At 40.1% G+C, this 19,109-nt stretch overlaps 1 protein-coding gene across 1 annotated transcript in view; it reads right to left on the bottom strand.

Moving 5' to 3' along the window:
• Positions 1 to 245: 245 nt before the first annotated feature.
• Positions 246 to 19,109, bottom strand: part of LOC143022952 (uncharacterized) — a 54,646-nt gene continuing 35,782 nt past the window's right edge. The window contains exon 5 of the mRNA XM_076181372.1: positions 246 to 1,231. Within this exon, the coding sequence (XP_076037487.1) occupies positions 659 to 1,231 (573 nt within the window). The 3' untranslated portion in view covers positions 246 to 658. The remainder of the gene's footprint in view (positions 1,232 to 19,109) is intronic.

Here is a 19,109-nt window from a genome sequence, read left to right on the forward strand (position 1 = left end):
TCTTTTTCTTCTTTCAAATGTGTTGATTCTGGTAAAACCTTTGATGATCTTTGTACTCCTGGTGAATCAGTTTTCACCTGATTCACTTTCTAAGCCAAGTTCTTGGGTAGAACCTTCTAAATTCCTCTAGTGAAGGCAGGTTCTTAATTATGTCTTGAATGTTTGGTATTTCTTTCTCTTTCACATCACCTTTTCCTTTGAAAAATATAGTTTTAGAATCTGCCTCTGGTGAAAAATCACAAGTAATTAAAATGTTCGCTTTCCTGCTCTGTCTCATTCACTTTACTTTGTTTCTCACCAATACATACAGACAAACGAGACTGAGACTGATCAGCCGCTGACTCTGAAGGCACTTGAACAGCACAAACACCTCTTTTACCACCACTCAAGCTACAATGCTTGTCCTTTTCCACTGTATCTTGATATTCTTTGCAACTGGACACTAAAGTACTTTCTACACTTGATTGTAAAAACCCTTTAGTTGTCTCTCTACATTCACTATGGGACGAACCTACATTCCAAAGTCAATTTTGTTTTGATTGATTTTCTGTCTAAACAATGAGTGTCCTGTACTAGGCTAACCTTTTTCACTGGACACTTTGTAATACTTTCATTAATAGTTCCCCTTACCAAATTACAAGGCAAGCTTTTAAGATCACTATATTTTTTTTCCCCCACAGCAATGCAACTGGGTTTGTTCTAGAGAACTTTTACTATTTGTAAAATCTGAATCCACATTTACTTCCTGAACATCCTGTACAGACGAAGACACTTCAGCATTCTGTGGACTGTCTTTGCTATAGTTATTATTTCGTCTAGAGATATCACTTTCAGCAACTTTGAAACATTCACTTTTATGGCCTCTAATAACTTCACTTGTATTATCTGTGTCACATAACTTTATTTTCAAAGAGGGAATTTTCTCATTTAAATCAAGATTACTACGTACAGTTTTAACTTCTAGCCTCAATTCACTCTTTCCAGCAGATGGGAGACAAGTTTCATTACCCTGAACTGTTCCTTTTACTGACTTCCGTCGTGACCTTCTTTGAGGAACAAATTCTTCCTCTTCATCTGAATCTGAGTTTACAAACTTCTCCAGAGATGCCCGAGTTAGTGCTTCGGCAGCAGCTCGAGCAGAACTTCGGCAAGGCCTCGACTCAATCAAAACATGCTGAACTGGCAATATTTCTTCACTAGCCTTTTTTGCCTCTTCACAAGGCTTCTTAACCTGCAATATACAAAAATTTCTTGAACCTATGTATTTACATATTTGTACTCTAAGGTTAAATTACTAAAATATCTATGAAATTTGCACTTAAATTTTGCAAAAATTCATCAGTTATACTCTTTACCAGCTATCATTTTTTTTTTTTTTTTTTTTTTTTACAATCAACACACTAGCTGAAAGTTCTAGAGAGATGAAAGCAGTTGCCAGTTATCAGTTCTCCACATGTGAAAAGTGCAAGAAATACAACACAAGTTCATAGATATCTTGAGCCCAGTCTGGAGACCAAATGTCAGCCCCACAAGGCTGCTCCTCCTGATGGAGGTGAGGGAGGTAAGTTTTTGAAAATGAGTAACTTTGCTGTCCATCATGCACAACTACAAATATAATCAAGATGCCAACACCGGCATCCTCATATACCCACTCGCACCTCATGATGCCTACGTAGGTGTCATCATCACATTGAAGGGGTTAATACTGGCAAGAATCAATTATTTGTGCCACAGTTTATCAATTCTGTAATTCTTAAAGCATTTGGTCACATCCACAGAGATAATCAAGATGTGATACACTACCAACAACTCAACACAAGCTTCTAAGACATGACTGCCTCATAGCTTGTGTTGTCAGGCCAATATATCCAGGGCATATCTGAAAATTTTCCATTCCCAGATGTGTCAACAGCAATGTACAGGGCAGAAACATGGAACATGAGAGAGGAAGAGAGAAGGAGTTTGAATGTGAGATGAAATAGGGGTTACTAGGCTAGATAGAGTGAGAAATGAGGAGGTGAGGAGGTGAGGAGGAGAACAGGGGTGGAAAGGGAACTGGGAGATGGGGTTGATGAAAGAGTATTAGGATGGTTTGGACACATGGAAAGAATGAGTGAAAAAAGATTAGTAAAAGAAGTATGGAAGGCGGAGGTGGAAGGAGTGAATATGAGGGGGCGTCCTAGGATGAGATGGATAGATGGGGTGAAAGGGGCTTTACAAAAGAGAGGAATGTCTGTAGAGGAAGGATGGGAGATGACAGAAGATAGGGGTGAATGGAGAAGGGTTGTGTATAGATGAGGCTGTGATACATGAGGGGGAGTGGGTGGGGGATGGGGGGTGAGAAAGTACGAGAAAAAACACAGCCCGAAGTGATTCTCCCCGTCCTTTTCTGCATGAGGGGACGGAGAGGGGGGGTTGCCAAATTTATGAAGCGGCCTTGCTGTGGATGTGCTGTGTCTTGCGACACTGCTTCTGACCCAGGGCAGTGGACAGGATGCAGGGATGACCCATCATCCAGGAGGTGCCAAGATAGGAGGGAGGGACGTGGGTGGAGGGGAGTGGAATATATGGGAAATGAAATGGGTGGGAGTGCTTTTTATGCCTTTTTCTTTTTGGCTACCCCCGTGTAAGGGGGAAAAAGCCTTTGGTATATGTATGTACATCTGAAATTCTAAAATCTTGATATTGACATAGCCACATACTTTCAAACTTGCAGATATGTGGAGGAGGAATGGGGATGGTTCAAGGAGGGAGTCATAAAGTGTGCAAGGATGGTGTGTGGAACAAGAAGGACAGGAGAAAATAGAAGAAAGGGTAGTGAATGGTGGGATGAGGAAACAAAGGTTGTAGAAGAGAAGAAGCGAGCTTTCACAGTTTGGTTACAAAATAGGACGAGGGAGTCATATGAGAGGTACAAAGAAAAGAGAAGTAAAGCAAAAGGTAAAGGAGGCAAAGAGGACAGCAGATGTGAAATGGGGTAAGAGTATGACAGAAAATTTTGAAAGTAATAAAAAGATGTTTTGGAAAGAGAGGAAGAGGAGGCAAATCAAGTAGAGAGGAAAAGGTAAAAGGTGCAGATGGAGAGATGATAATGGAAGAGATGGCAGTAAGGGGAAGATGGGCAGAATATTTTAGGGAGTTGCTAAATGTGAAGGAGGATAGGGAGGGAAAGGTAGTTGCAGTGGGAAATGCGAAGAAAATGAGAGTGATGAGTGAGGAGAATGGAGGAGAATAAGGAAGGATGAGGTGAAGGCAGTTGTTAAGATGATGAAAGCAGGTAAGGCACCTGGTCTGGATGGATGCCATGCAGAATGTCTGAAAAAGGGAGGTACAGTGATGGTGGACTGGCTGGTGAGGTTATTTAATGTTTGCTGGAGAGAGGGTAGAGTGCCAGAGGACTGGAGGAGTGCCTGTATAGTTCCTCTTTTCAAGGGAAAAGGGGACAAGTGTGAATGTAGTAGTTTCAGAGGGATTAGCTTGTTAAGTGTAGTTGGGAAGGCTTATGGGAGGATCTTGATTGAGAGGATTAGGAGAGGAACAGGAGTAAATGGTGAGGAACAGTGTGGATTTAGGACAGGTAGAGGTTGTGTAGATCAGATCTTTGTGGTAAGACAGATATGTGAGAAAGCTATAGGAAAGGGGAAGGATGTTTTTTGGGCTTTTATGGATCTGGAAAAGGCTTATGATAGGGTAGACAGAAAGGCACTGTGGGAGGTTATGCAGATATATGGGATAGGAGGAAAGCTTCTGGGAGCTGTCAAGAGTTTTTATGAGAGTAGTAGAGCTTGTGTCAGGATTGGAAATGGAGGGAGTGAGTGGTTCGAGGTAAAGGTGGGACTTCGTCAAGGATGAGTTATGTCACCCTGGCTGTTCAACTTATACATGGATGGGGTGGTGCGAGAGGTAAATGCAAGGGTAGTGGGTCAGGGATTGGAGATGGTTAAAGAAAATGGAGAAAAGTGGGAGGTGAGCCAGCTGTTGTTTGCGGACGACACTGCGCTTGTGGCAGGATCGGAGGAGGGATTGAGGAAGTTGGTGGCAGAGTTTGGGAGAGTATGTGATAGAAGAAAGCTAAAGATAACGTGGGTAAATGTAAGGTGATGAGATGTACAAGGGGTGAAAGTGACAGTAGACTGGAAGTGAGCATTAAGGGAGAGCGACTGGAGGAAGTGGATAGTTTTAGATACTTGGGTGCAAATGTGGCAGGAAAAGGTGGAGTGAAGGTGGAGGTAGATTGTAGATTGAGAGAAGCGAGTAAATGCCTTGGTGGATTAAAGAGTGTAATGAGGAATAGACATTTGGGAATGGATGCTAAGAGGAGACTGTATGAAGGAGTGATTGTGCCAACAGCACTGTATGGGGCAGAAACATGGAACATAAGAGAAGAAGAGAGGAGTTTGAAAGTGTTTGAGATGAGGTGTCTGAGAAGTATGATGGGGTTACTAGGCTAGAGTGAGAAATGAGGAGGTGAGGAGGAGAACAGGGGTGGAAAAGGAGCTGGGAGATAGGGTTGATGAAAGAATGGAGAATGATTGTATATGGATGATGTTGTGATTGCATGAGGTGGAATGGGCAGGGGGGATGGGGGGTGAGGTAGTATGTGAGAGCAAAATGTGACGCAGCCCGAAGGGATTTCTCCCCGTCCTCTCCTTTTATGCAATGGGAGGACGGAGAGGGGGGTCGCCGATTTAATGAAGCGGCCTTGCTGTGGATGTGCTGTGTCTTGCAACACTGCTTCTGACCCAGGGCAGTGGACAAGGTGCAGGGATGACCCGTCATCCAGGAGGTGCTCAGATAAGAGGGAGGGTGGAGGGGTGTGGAGTGTATTCAGGGATGGAATGGGTGGAAATGATTTTATGCCTTTCCCTTTTTGGCTACCTCCCTTGTAAGGGGGAAAAAAGCCTTGGTATATGTATGTATATATATATACATATACATATAAACACACACACACACACACTCAACTCTCGTTTATCCAGACCTCATTAATCCAGATTTCAGTTTATCCAGTGTCCGGCTAATAATTTGAGTTCGGACAGCTGACAAATGAATTCAAACAATGCGCACCTCCTGTACTGCCAGAAATGCCTGATAGGTGGCAGCAGGCAGTTGTAAACAAGTCTGGCTGACACTTGTAAACACCGTGTTTGGCTGGTACAGTGAGTCCTCGTAATACGGTACATATGTGTTCCTGAAAACCTTACCGCAAATTGAAATTACTGTATACCGAACCCAAGTTTCGACTTATGGCAGATGTACCTTCTCTCTGCTCTTTCCTCTTCAAAATATCTAATTTTACCTCCCAAAACATGAGCGGATACCACATCTGTGAATTTTTCTTACCGTAAATAGAACTGAAGGTAGTAATTACCAAACACCATAACTGTGAATCTACCGGATTAAGAATTACCGCACAAGGAGGACCCACTGTAATTGTAAACAATTTTGTGCCTTTTTCATTACAGATACCTTAAAAGTTTTAATTATGCCTCCCAAGTTTATTAAGCATTAGTGAATGGCCCTAACTATGGCTAAAAATAATTGTCTGGCTGATAATTTGAGTCCTAGTGTTTATGATGTCCAGGATTGGCTGGAAGAACAAGATGACCCAGGGTACCAGGTGATGACCGAGTACAATATTGTGGCTTCAGTTACCAATTCTGAGGGGGGAAAGCAGCAGTGAACGTGAGGACAATGTACTAGTCAAGAATGACCATATACTCTGAGAACTTACATAGATGCTCTGCTAGACTACACAACGTACAGCACCATTCCAGAAACCAGTTAGCACTACGTATCTCTCAGGATGCCGAGGGAATTAATTATCAAGGAGCAGCACCATGGTAGCCGTCAAACAAGTCAACAACTTCTCTCCAGTTTGCCGTCCTATGTCCCCAGCCAACCCCGAACCTGGTCCATCTGGTTTTACAGCCCCAGACATCATCCCCAAACCTAGTGCCTAGGAAGCCATGAACTAAGAACAAGTTTTCTTGGTCCTGTAAATTATGTACATTGTACATATTGTTAAGGTAAACAAACCTATAGTTCTGTTGTCTTTTATTTTTTTTAGGCCTGTTATTTTACTTTAATTGCATTATCTATATATACATTTGTGTTATCCAGAGTTTTTCATTATCCAGACCAGTTCCTGCACCATTTAGACCAGAAAATCGAGGGTCAAGTGTACATAAAAAAAAAGGAGTGACCATGATTGGAGTTAACTAGAGTAACAGAACTACCTCATAGCTCAGAATTTTTCATTGAGATTAAAATATACTCACAAGACTATGTATTTAGTCCTTGTCCTACTAACCATTTAACCTCTTCACTCTGGGGCACATCGCATGTTTGGCAGCATTAGGTGCCCGATGTGCGATGTTGTGTCATAATAATCGCATTATAAAAAATAAAGTCAGTGCTCAATTGTTCGTTCTCTTTTACCCATGAATTTTGATAACCATAGAAAATATGATGAAGCCAGTTTTGAGAGAATGGAGGTTACGTAGGTACGACTACAATAAATACAACCACTCCTCGTTTAACGACGACAATTGGGACCAGCGCGCCGTCGTTAACCGAATTGGTCGTTAAGCGAAAGTGTATACATATACGTACATGTACTGTATGTACAATGTCCAGCAATACATGTATCTTTATTTTCATGTATTTTCCCTCTTTTATACAGTACATTAAAGCTTCATTTACTGTTTATTTACGGTGGTTAGGTTCCCGAAATTACCGTATATGACCAAATCTGTGTATGCTGACATTCCATATTGAATACCAGGGTATTTTTTTTAGTTTCGACCATGGGCGCAATATAGCAATAGAAAATTAATTACTTATTTTGTAAATTAAAATGTCTCAACGTTATATGCAATTTTGTGGGTGGAAATGAAAGTAAAAAATACCATGCTACAAGAAAATATGCTAATGAACGAAGTTGGTAGCATAGGATTGGGACACCATCTTGTCGTCTGCCAACGTCTCTCACGACGACGACAACGAGGACGAGCCGGATGACATTTAATTTGCAGGTAATGATTTATCAAACACAGGTCAGGTTAGTTTAGGTTAGACGAATTTACCATCCTTTTATTTCTTCGACATCGGCATCTATCATAACAAACATGGTGTACCATTCGTCCAACATGACTTCGTTACTTACGAAATTTGTTTTAGCACTTTTTTTTTATTTCCGCTCACAAAATTGCATATTACTTTGAAACATTATAATTTACAAAATTAATAATTAATTTTCTATTGCTATATTGCGCCCATGGTCGAAACTAAAAATTTACCACTACCGGTATATACTGTACCCCAGGTAGTTTTTGCAGCTTGCAGGATGGTAATGCAGACCTAAGCTTCAGAACACTTTACCTCACAGCTAATATCCACCGTACAAGTTCAATTATAACATCATACAAATCTGCCTCAGCCAACTTAATTCGTACACGACGTCGTAACTTCGGGAGATTTACGTTAAACGAATATTGGTCTGTCATAAAGCCCGTTGTAACTCCGCATCATCGCTAACCGAGTAGGTCGTTAAACGAGGAGTACCTGTATAATCAAGACGCCGATGTCGGCATCATCGCGTACCCACTTGCTCCTCATGACACCTACGTCGGCGTCACCGTATGGAAGTGGTTAAGATAGGTCCATCCTCAGACTTCCAGTAATTCATCTTCCACAACAAACAAAAAACAAACATGGTGTCTTAAACCTTGCATTGTTTTGGTAGTATATCTCATCTTGAATCTATTGATGTGGCCAAATGCTTAAAAACTTAGATGATAAAATATAACACAAATAATTTATGACAATATCAATCAAAAACAATGAGCTGATGGTAGTTGTCAGTTGGTGATTAGTCCCTTTATTTATATACATTACATTCAACACACAGCTTACAAACAAGTTATGAATGACCACACCATAAGTCACAGGAAGAGACCAAACTTGAAAGAAGTGTAGTAGAAAAATAAATTGAAACAGGAAATATATCAAGTTAACCCCTACAGTTTCATCTCCTTGTCATGGGCTGATCCGAGTCTATTATTGCTATTCTTATATGAAATCTGAAGAGGAACCATGTTTGGATTATTTCTGCAATGACAAGCTAACCAAAGGACAGGCCTAAGAGATGATTCTTCCAGAATACGTACTTCATGTTGAAAACTAAGATAAAGATGTGGTGACGGACTTCATGAATGACATGGAGGACTTAAAAAAACATCAAGAAGTGAATGAAATGCTAGAGAACAGAATTTAAAGAAGAAAGAAGTGAATAAAAGGCTAAAGAAGAAAAAGTGAATGAAAGGCTAAAGAAGTGAACAAAACTCTTAATGTACTAAAGATGATATTCAGCCTGAAGAGGTAGCAAGGTGGCCATGACAAAGAAAGTCCTGATGCAAGCACATTCTAAAAAGTTAAGGCATTGTATTGTCAGATAATAAAAGCTCATTGGTTTTGGTTGTTTTATTAATAGGCTAAAGGCCAAGGCATGAAGCAGGCCAAAGGCCCATGCCATAGGCATGGCAGCAAAGCTGTCGATTCTATTTACCTAGTTATATCTTACAAGAAGGGGAGCTACACTCATAGTCTCCCATCTCTATCTTGCAGTGTCTAAATTGTTCATAAATTTGTGTACAGTTTATGCACACACTATTTTTTTCATCTAGTTTGTTCCATACATCCACCACTCTGTGGGAAAGCAGTTCTTTTTCAGTTATCTCCTATAATTGTCCTTTTTGAGTTTCTTTCCATATCCTCTTGTATTTCTCTTATCGCAATTTAGTAAGTCTTCTCTATCAAGGACTTCCATACCTCTCATGATTCTATAGTCAACAAGTCACCTCTTTCTCTTTTTTGTTTCGGAGTCTGTAGTTCTAGTTTTGACGATCTTTCTTCGTATGACAGTTTTGAAAGTGATGGAGCCATCTTCGTAGTTGCTTTCTGGATTCTCTCAATTTTCCTTGTATTCTTTTTGGTACTGGACCATAGTGTTGCTGCATACTCCAATTTTGGCCTTATAAGTGTGAGTAGTATTTTCTTTACCATTTCTTCATCCAAGTAAAAGCCACCTTTAATGATCTTAGCAAGTTGTAGGTTTTTCAAACGACTTTGTCTGTTTATCAGGGGACATATCCTTTGTGATGATTACTCCTAGGTCTTTTTCACATCGCACTTTCTTTACTCCCTTTGCACCAATTTGATACTGTCCTGATATCCTTTTTTACTTTTTTCCAAATTACATTATGCTATATTTCTTAATGTTGAAGTCCACTTCCCACTTCTGACTCCATTTCCAAACCCTGTTCAAATCTCTCTGCAGCAACTCACAATCAGTTTCAGTACTCACTTTCTTCAACAGCTATGCATCACCTGCAAAGAAGCTCATGCAACTTTCCACATCTCATCCTTGTCATTCACATAAATAGCAAACATTATTGAAGCCAATACTGATCCCTGTGGAACTCCACTTATCACCTCTTCCCAAGTAGAACTCTTATCTCTGAGCACTACTCATTTTTCTTGCATGCAAGAAATCCTCCATCCATTTCAGTAGTTTACCTTGTATCCCTCCTATGGTTTCCAGTTTTCTTAATAGTTTTTTGTGTGGTACTTTGTCAAAAGCTTTTTGTAGGTCTAGGAAAGTACAATCAGCCTATCCTTTTCCTGTATTAATCTAATAGTCTCGAATAAAAACAATTCAAATTTGTAGCTCATGATCTCTCTCTAAACCCAAAATGTCTCCAATTTAATATGTTCTCCATATGTTTCATCCATTTTGTATATTTTGTATGTGCATTTATATATATATATACAGTCAAACCTCGAAAGCCCAGACTAATTGGGGGAAGGGTGGTCCGGTCATGCCAAAAGTCCGGTCATCGAAAATATCGCCCTAACACCCGTAGATTTTCGTAGAGGTATACGTATAGGTAATGTATGATATGGCATAGAAACACATAAGAATAATACTCTAACGCTGTAATAATAACAATACTATAATACTAACCATTCTGTAATAATAACTGTAATACAGGCATGTAAATGTACTGTATATACAGTGTACTGTAATGAATTTTTTATTACGTACACTGTAAATATCGGAAGGTATGTACGTGGGACAGTGGTGGCGGGCAGGGTTGCCGCGTTTTCTACACTGCCGCGTAGAATGGGAGTGTTGCCATACCGGGGCATACATTTTTCTTGGGCGTGTGCAGACTTATAGCCAGATATACTTGTCAAACTTAGACAAAATGTTGGTTCTAGTTTTTTTTTTATTCTTGAATGTATATAAGGCCCCCATGCTGTAACATATTCAGTAAGATATAATTTTTTTTTTTAATACTATTATCGCTAAAAGAAAGCTGAAACTTTAGCGTAGAATTTTTTCTACAGAGTAAAAACGTATCTTTTGGGATATAATATTTTAGAACACAATTACCAATAAAAGTCATATTTTGATGTACCATTTATTATTTAACTAGTTATATGATTTTTAAACAAATGTTTGAGTTTTTGAATGTTTTTAACAGCCCGCTGGTATGTAGAAAAAATTTCCTCATGTCCTTGTGCAGTTGCCACATGCCGCTATTTTACTATGTTTTGGTAAAAAATTCTATGAAACGGCAGCCGTGGTGGCGGATTGACTGGGTCGGGTTTGAGTACACATGTACGGCCATCCCTGCCACCTACCAGACAAATAGGGAACTTTGCTTAAAAATTCCACCCTTTGTTCATTTCGACCGGTCATACGAGGGTCCGGGCATTTGGGGTCCGGGCTTTCGAAGTTCGACTGTACATATATATACACGTACACACACATCGATTGTCAACCTGTCAACACATGAACAAGTGGCACTCCTGGGGACTACATTAAAAAACAGGACTTCTCGTCAGTGCTACAACAGGATACCTAGGCTGTGTTGACTGGGAAAGAGGAGCCCTTGTGTGTGCCCGAGGTAGATTAATACAGTGAGTACTGAAACAAAATTGAAGGAAATGAAAGCAGGCAACATGAGACCTCTGGTGGCAGAGCAGTGAAACAAAAGGTAAACATGAGCTTAGAGACTCCAATAGGCCTGAGATTATGAAAAAACAACAAAGGCCATTTTCTAGATTTAGGCAAGAAAGTGGTAACTTGACAAGAATTACAGACATGGAGAAGGAAATGAGTTTTGAAAGATTTAGTCTCAAGGGTTTTTGAACAATATATATCTTATCAAGAGATTAGTGAATTAAGGAAAGCAAATGCTGAAACAAATCAGGAAGTGAATGCCCTAAAAAAGAATTGGTTAGGGTAAAATGTGAAAATGAGAAATTGAAAAGCAAAGATACAGTAAATATTATGACCATAAAGGAGGTGAATGAACAAATGAAGGCAATGACTGAGAAGATTGGATGAAATATAGGCAAGGAAAATATACAGCAACTTGAGAAGGAATGGAAAAAAGACCAAGGAAATTGTTCAGCAACAAATGCATGAGAATGCTAAAGGGTGGGAGATACAGTTGACAAAAAGAAGAGTATACAGTAGTAGTATTTGATCTTAAAAAAGAGACACACAAAGATGAGAAAGAATTAGCAAGAAATGTTTTGAGAAGTACAATATCAAGAGCAAGAATTAGAACAGGAAATAGAGGAAGTGCATAGAATTAGAAAATATGAAGAAGAAAATCAACCCCTAAAGATCAAACTATGGTCACAAAGGGCAGCGGAAAAGATACTTGCAACAGGAAAGTATGTATATATTGAGAACTATAAAGATGTATGGATAAAAAAATATGAACCTTGAGGACAGAGAGAGAAGACATTATGAAGCAGGGAAAAAAGGGAGAGAAAAGAACACACATCCCACTTTTGGAGAGTGTTGGACATGATTGAGAAAATTGTTGGACATGAGACTGAGAAAATGGTATCTTCAAGAAAAAGAAACAAAAGGAACAAAGAATAAGATGTATAGTGCAGAATATTAAAATTGGCTTATACTAATAGAAATGGATTAATTTCAGGATCAAATGAGCTTAATGATTACTTGTCAAAAGCAAAGCCAGATGTATTGGAAATTGTAGAGACAAAATTAAGGGGTCCACTATCACCAGTGTTGGGCATGGATTATATAATCGCTGGCTTAGAAAGAGAGAGAGAGAGAAAAAAAAATCAGGGTGGAGTCATGTTTTTGGCTGAGAAAAATTTAAATGTGATGAAGGTTACAAATAGAGGGAACAGTGTGGAAATGATCATAAAGAGTTTAAGATAAAGACATGAAAAAGTGTTTGTGGTGTTTTATGTGTCCCTACAAGCAGGTTCTTGGAGAGAGATTACTCTGTATTGTTAGAAGATACAAGGATTTCATTGAATGGGGTGCTGAAAGTTGGAGGAAATGTGGTACTTATGGGAGATTTTAACTGTGAAGATATCTGTTGGGAGAGGTCAGTGAAGGGTGTTGAGGAATTATGGGGAAATGTATTACTTGACATGACTATGGAATATACAATGACACAAAGTATACAGGAAAACACCAGATCTAGAAATAAGGAAGAACCGTCGAGACTAGATTTATTCTATAAATCAGAACCTGAAATTTTGGATAAAATTGAATACATGACACCAATTGGGAAGAGTGACCACATATTACTTGAACTAGAACTACATACATACATATACCAAAGGCTTTCTCCCCTTTACAAGGGAGGTACCCCCCCCCCAAAAAAAAGGAATAAAAACCACTCCCACCCATTCCATCCCCTACATGCTCCACTCCCCTCCACCCTCTTATCTTGGTACCTCCTGGGTGAAGGGTCATCCTTGCATCTTGCCCATTATCTTGGGTCAGAAGCAATGTCGCTAGACACAGCACATCCACAGCAAGGCTGCTTCATTATATTGGCAACCCCCCTCTCCATTCCCTCATGCAGAAAGGAAGACAGGGAGAAATCCCTACAGGCTGCATCAATTTCTCACACATACTCCCCCTCATGCATCACTGCATCATCCATACACAACCATTCTCCATTCACCCCATCTTCTGTCCTCTCCTGTCCTTCCTCAACAGACATTTCCCTCTTTTCCAATGCCCCTTTTACCCCCATCCATCCATCTCATCCTAGGTCACCCCCTCATGTTCACTCCTTCCACACCTCTTTTGCTAGTTTTCCTTCATTCTTTCCATGTGTCCAAACCATTCCAATACTCTTTCATCAACCCTATCTCTCAACTACCTTTCCATCCCCATTCTCCTCACCTCCTCATTTCTCACTCTATCCAGCCTAGTAACCCCTATAATACTTCTCAGCTTGGAAAAAGTAAAAAATAAAAAACCTGGAAAATAGCAAATATATATCAACTATAGAAATGAATATGTAAAAGTGCATAGATAGGAGAGACAGAGAAAAAAAAGGACATCATAGAAAAATGTAAAGATCAACCTAAACTATTCTCTAGGTATGTGAATAGTAAACTTAAAAATAAACAGGAAATGGTGAAACTACACCAAAGAAATACAGAATACACACAAGACCTAGAAATGGCCGAAGTCAGGAACAATCACTTCAAGTCAGTTTTCACTATTTAAAAAGCAAGCATTGGATTGGGACAAAGGAAGTGAAGTGTGATCTCCCCCCATAAGGGAAATAATAACAACACAAAAAGAAATAATAGATCAATTAAAGAACCTTACCATGAGGAAATTGCATGGCCCGGACAGAATTACAAACTGGATACTTAAAGAATGCAACGAAGAACTACTGGACAAAATATACAACATAATAAGTTGCTCACTCAAAGAAGGAAAAATACCAAGAGACTGGAAAAATGCCAACATTGTACCAATATATAAAGGAGGAAACGAGGAATAACCAACTAATTAGACCAGTCTCACTAACAAGCACTGTAGCCAAAATTCGTGAGAAAATTATCAAGAATCGATGGGTAGAACACCTGGAAGAAAAAAATAAACTTAAAGACAATTTGGATTCAGACAGGGAAGATCATGTACCATAAATTCAATCTGTTTCTACTCAAGACTAATAGATACAATACAAGAAAGGGATGGATGGACTGATTGTGCTTAGACTTACAAAAAGCCTTCAACAAAGTACCACACAAAAAATTATTTAAAAAATTTGAAAACAAGGCAACCTACTAAACTGGATGGAGGATTTTCTACATGGTAGAAAAATGAGAATAGTGCTCAGAGAAAAGTGTTCAGGTTGGGAGGTGATTGGTGGAGTTCCACAGGAATCTGTATTGGCTCCAATAATGTTCGCTATTTATGTGAATGACATGGATGAAGATGTGGAATGTTACACGAGATTCTTTGCAGATGATGTTAAATTGTTGAGGAAAGTGAAAACCAAAACCAATTGTGAATCACTACTGAGAGACCTAAACAAGGTTTGGAAATGGAGTCAGAAGTGGGAAATAGACTTAAACATTAAGAAATGTAGCATAATGGAGTTTGGAAAAAGTAAGAAAATATCAGGACAATATACAATTGGAACAAAAATAAATAAATAAATAAATAAATAAATAAATAAAAAAATAAAAAAAATAAAGTGGGATCTGAAAAAAAACCAGGGAGTACTGGTCTCAAATGACTTGTCCTCTGATAAACAAATAAACAAAATTATCAGAGAATCCTATAACTTGCTAAAACCAATAAAAGTGGCATCTACCTATTTAGATGAAATTATTAAAAAAATATTAGTCACACTAATAAGGCCTAAACAGTATGCTGCAACATTATGGTCACCCATTACCAAAAAGAACATTGAAAGAATCCAGACAGCAACCACTAAAATGGCTAAATTGAAGTTACTGACTTTGGAACAAAGAAGAGAGGCGACCAACTGACCATCTATAGAATCATGAAAAGCATGGAAATAACTTGATAAAAAGCACTTACAAGAGAAATGCAAAAAAAAAAAAAAAAAAAAAGGCGAAACACCACGAGCATAGCTCCCCTTCCCATAAGATACATACATACCAAGGGCTTTTGCCCCCTTATAAAGGGAGGTAGCCAAAAAACAAAGGCATAAAAACCACTTCCACCCATTGCATCCCCTACCTTCACTCCCTTCTATTCTCCCTCACATCTTGGCACCTCCTGGATGATGGGTCCACTGCCCTGGGTCAGAAGCAGTGTTGCAAGGCACAGCACATTCACAGCTAGGCCGCTTCATTAAATCGGCAACCCCCCCCTCTCCATCCCCTCATTTCTCACTTTATCCAGCCTAATAACCCCTATCGTACTTCTTAGACACCTCATCAAACACATTCAAACTCCTCTCTTCCTCCCTTATGTTCCATGTCTCTGCCCCATACAGTGCTGTCACCACAATCACTCCTTCATACAATCTCCTCTTAGCATCCATTCCCAAATGTCTATTTCTCATTACACTTTTTAAACCACCAAGGCATTTACTTGCTTCTCTCAATCTACATTCTACCTCAACCTTCACTCCTCCCTTTCCTGTCACATTTGCATCCAAGTATCTAAAACTATCCACTTCCTCAAGTCTTTCACCCTTAACCCCTTCCATACGGTGCCGCACACGTAGGCGTCATGGACTTAGATCTCGGTGGCAGCAGCCAATGCCAGCCGTACGACGTGTCGTAATAATACTCGCATCATAAAATATAGTCACCGCTTATATTGATCGTTCTCTCTTCACCCGTGAATTCTGATAACCATAGAAAATGCGATTACAAAAGAATTAGAAAGAATGTCATTATGGAGGGGCGACTACAATATATATAATCAAGACGCCGATATGGCAGCCTCGCGAATACACTCGCTCCCCATGACGCCTACGTGTGCGGCACCGTATGGAAGGGGTTAATACTTTCATGTCTTCTGCCACTTTCTCCCCTTGTACATCTCATCACCTTACTTTTACCCACGTTTATCTTCAGCTTCCTTCCTTCGCACACATTCCCAAACTCCGTCACAAAGTTCCTCAATCCCTCCTCTGATCCTGCTACAAATGCAGCGTCGTTCGCAAACAACAGCTGACATATCTCCCACTTTTTCCATTTTCTTTAACCATCTACAATCCCTGAACCACTACCCTTGCATTTACTTCTCGCACCACCCCATCCATGTATAAATTGAACAGCCAGGGTGACATAACACTTAACAAGTTGATCCCTCTGAAACTACTACACTCACACTTGTGACCTTTTCCCTTGTAAAGTGAAACTATATAGGCACTCCTCCAGTACTCTACCCTCATTTAAACATTAAATAACCTCACCAGTCAGTGCACCATCACTGTACCTCCCTTTTTCAGACATTCTCCATGGCGTCCATCCAACCCAGGTGCGTTACCTGCTCTAATCATCTTAACAACTGCCTTCACTTCATCTTTATTTTCCACACTCACCATGGTCCTTTCCTTTGCACTTCCCACTGCAACTACCTTTCCCTCCTTCACATTTAGCAACTCCTTAAAATACTCTGCCCACCTTCTCTTCTATTATCATCTCTCCATCTGCACCTTTTACCTTTTCTTCTCTACTTGATTCGCCTCCTCTTTCTCTTTTACTTTCTTTCCAAAACATTTTCTTATTACTTTCAAGATCCGGAGAGGGGGGGTCGCCGATTTAATGAAGCGGCCTTGCTGTGGATGTGCTGTGTTTTGCAACACTGCTTTTGACCCAAGGCAGTGGACAAGATGCAGGGGTGACCAGTCATCCAGGAGGTGCCAAGATAAGAGGGAGAGTAGAGGGTAGAGGGTGGAGGGGAGTGGAGTGTATTAGGGATGGAATGGGTGGGAATGGATTTTATGCCTTTGTTTTTTGGCTACCTCCCTTGTAAGGGGGGGGGAAAAGCCTTTGGTATACATATGTAAGATTTTCTGTCATACTCTTACCCCATTTCACATCTGCTCTCCTCTTTGCCTCCTTTATCTTATGCTTTACTTCTCTTTACTTTGTACTTTTCATTGATTCCCTCGTCCTTATTTGTAACCAATCTATGAAAGCCTGGTTCTTCTCTTCTACAACCTTCTTTGCTTCCTCATCCCACCACTCACTACCCTTCCTTCTATTTCCTCCCATCCTCCTTGTTCCACACACCATTTTTGCACACCTTATGACAACCGCCTTGAACCATGCCCATTCCTCCTCCACTCCTAGTTCTACTCTTTCCTTCACTCCCTCTCACTCCTCTCTCAGCTTCTTCTTATACTCCTTTTCTTTCTCATTTAAGCAGTACTCTAAATACCTCCCTACCTTCTACCCTTTTCCTCTTTCTCCACTCTCAATTTACCTTCTACCAAAAAATTACCTGATATTCCCCCACTCTCCCCCCTTAGAACATGTACATCCTGAACTCTTCCTACTTTACTCCTGGTTACTACTATATAGTCCATTAATGCTCTATCTGCCACCCTTCCATCCACCACCCTCTCCCATGTGTACTTATGCTTGGCTTTCTTCCTAAATACTGTATTTGCTATCATCAACTCTCAAGACATCTCCACCATCAATTCTCCACAATTTTTTCCTGGAACTCCACATTTCCCAATCACTCCGTCTATTGGTTCATTTCCTACCCTAGCATTAAGGTCTCCCAATTCAACTACATTGACATTTTTCCCTATTCCCTCTATGTACTCAAATGCATCCAAAAAGCCTCCCTTTCTTCTACACTATTCTCACTACCAGGCCAATATGCACTTACAAAAACCCACATCTCCCTTCCCAGTTTCACCTTCATTCACATTAACCTTGAAGAAACCTTCCACTCCACTACATGCTTACCTATCTCTTCACTTACTAGTATAGCCACCCCTTCTCTTCCTCATCATCTCTTCACTCCTGAGAACCTCCCAACTACTCCCAAATTCACACTTGCCCCTCTCTCTCAACTTAGTTCCACTCAAATCCAACATATCCATCTTTCTTCTCACAAACATACCTGTCTCTTCCCTTTTACTCTCATCTGTACCATATCCATATACATTAAAAGACCCAAACCTTAGGGTACTGGTTAGAAAACTCATAGACCCTCTTATGCCTTTACTTTTTCTAGCAATGTCCCCTTTGGGACTACAGGTAGCAGGACTAAAGTGGAAGGACTTTGTGGCAGTATTGCTTTCCCCCACAACAGGGTTCGGAAAAAAAAAAAATAAAAAAAAATAATAATAATATTCAGAGAAATGGTACAGGGCAGTAACAAGGGGTGAGGGGACAGCATAATGGATGGACAGTTGCAGTATAATTAAAGTGGTGGGAAAAGAATGCTACCACCAAGTCTTCCCACTTGAGTCATAAGAGGCGACAAAAAATGGGGCAGGGGATAGGATTAGGAGTCCTGCTACCTGTAGCCCCAAAGGGGACATTCCTAAAAAAAGTAAAGGCATAAAAGGGTCTAGGAGTTTTCCAACCAGTGCCCTAACGTTTGGGTCTTTTAATGTGTGTGGATGTGGTACAGATGAGAGTAAAAGGGAAGAGATAGGCAGTATGTTTGTGAGAGGATGGATGTGCTGGCTTTGGGTGACACTAAATTGAAAGGGGGGGGGCGAGTGTGAGTTTGGGAGTGTAGTTGGGTTCTCAAGAGTGAAGAAGGGATGGCTATACTAGTAAGTGAAGAGATAGGTAAGCATGTAGTGGAGTGGAAGGAGATTTCTTCAAGGTTGATGTGGATGAAGGTGAAGCTGGCAAGGGAGATGTGGGTTTTTGTAAGTACATATGGGCCTGGTAGTGATGAGAGAGTAGAGGAAAGGGAGGATTTTTGGGTAAATTTAAATGAGTGCATAGAGGGATTAGAGAGATGTCAATATAGTTGAATTGGGAGACCTTAATGCTAGGGTAGGAAATAAACCAATAGATGGAGTGATTGGGAAGTATGGAGTTCCAGGTGAAAATCTTAGCGGAGAACTGGTGGTGGAGATGTGTCTTGAAAGAGAGTTGATAATAGCAAATACAGTGTGTTTAGGAAGAAAGTCAAGCATAAGTACACATGGGAGAGGGTGGTGGATGGAAGGGTGGCAGATAGAGCATTAATGGACTATATGGTGGTGACCAGGAGTATGGTGGGAAGAGTTAAGGATATGCATATTCTAAGGGAAGAGAGTGGGGGAACATCA

This window comes from Oratosquilla oratoria, unplaced genomic scaffold (assembly GCF_046742065.1).
Source record: "Oratosquilla oratoria isolate Oo_2021 unplaced genomic scaffold, ASM4674206v1 SCAFFOLD240, whole genome shotgun sequence".
Classification (NCBI taxonomy): Eukaryota; Metazoa; Arthropoda; class Malacostraca; order Stomatopoda; family Squillidae; genus Oratosquilla; species Oratosquilla oratoria.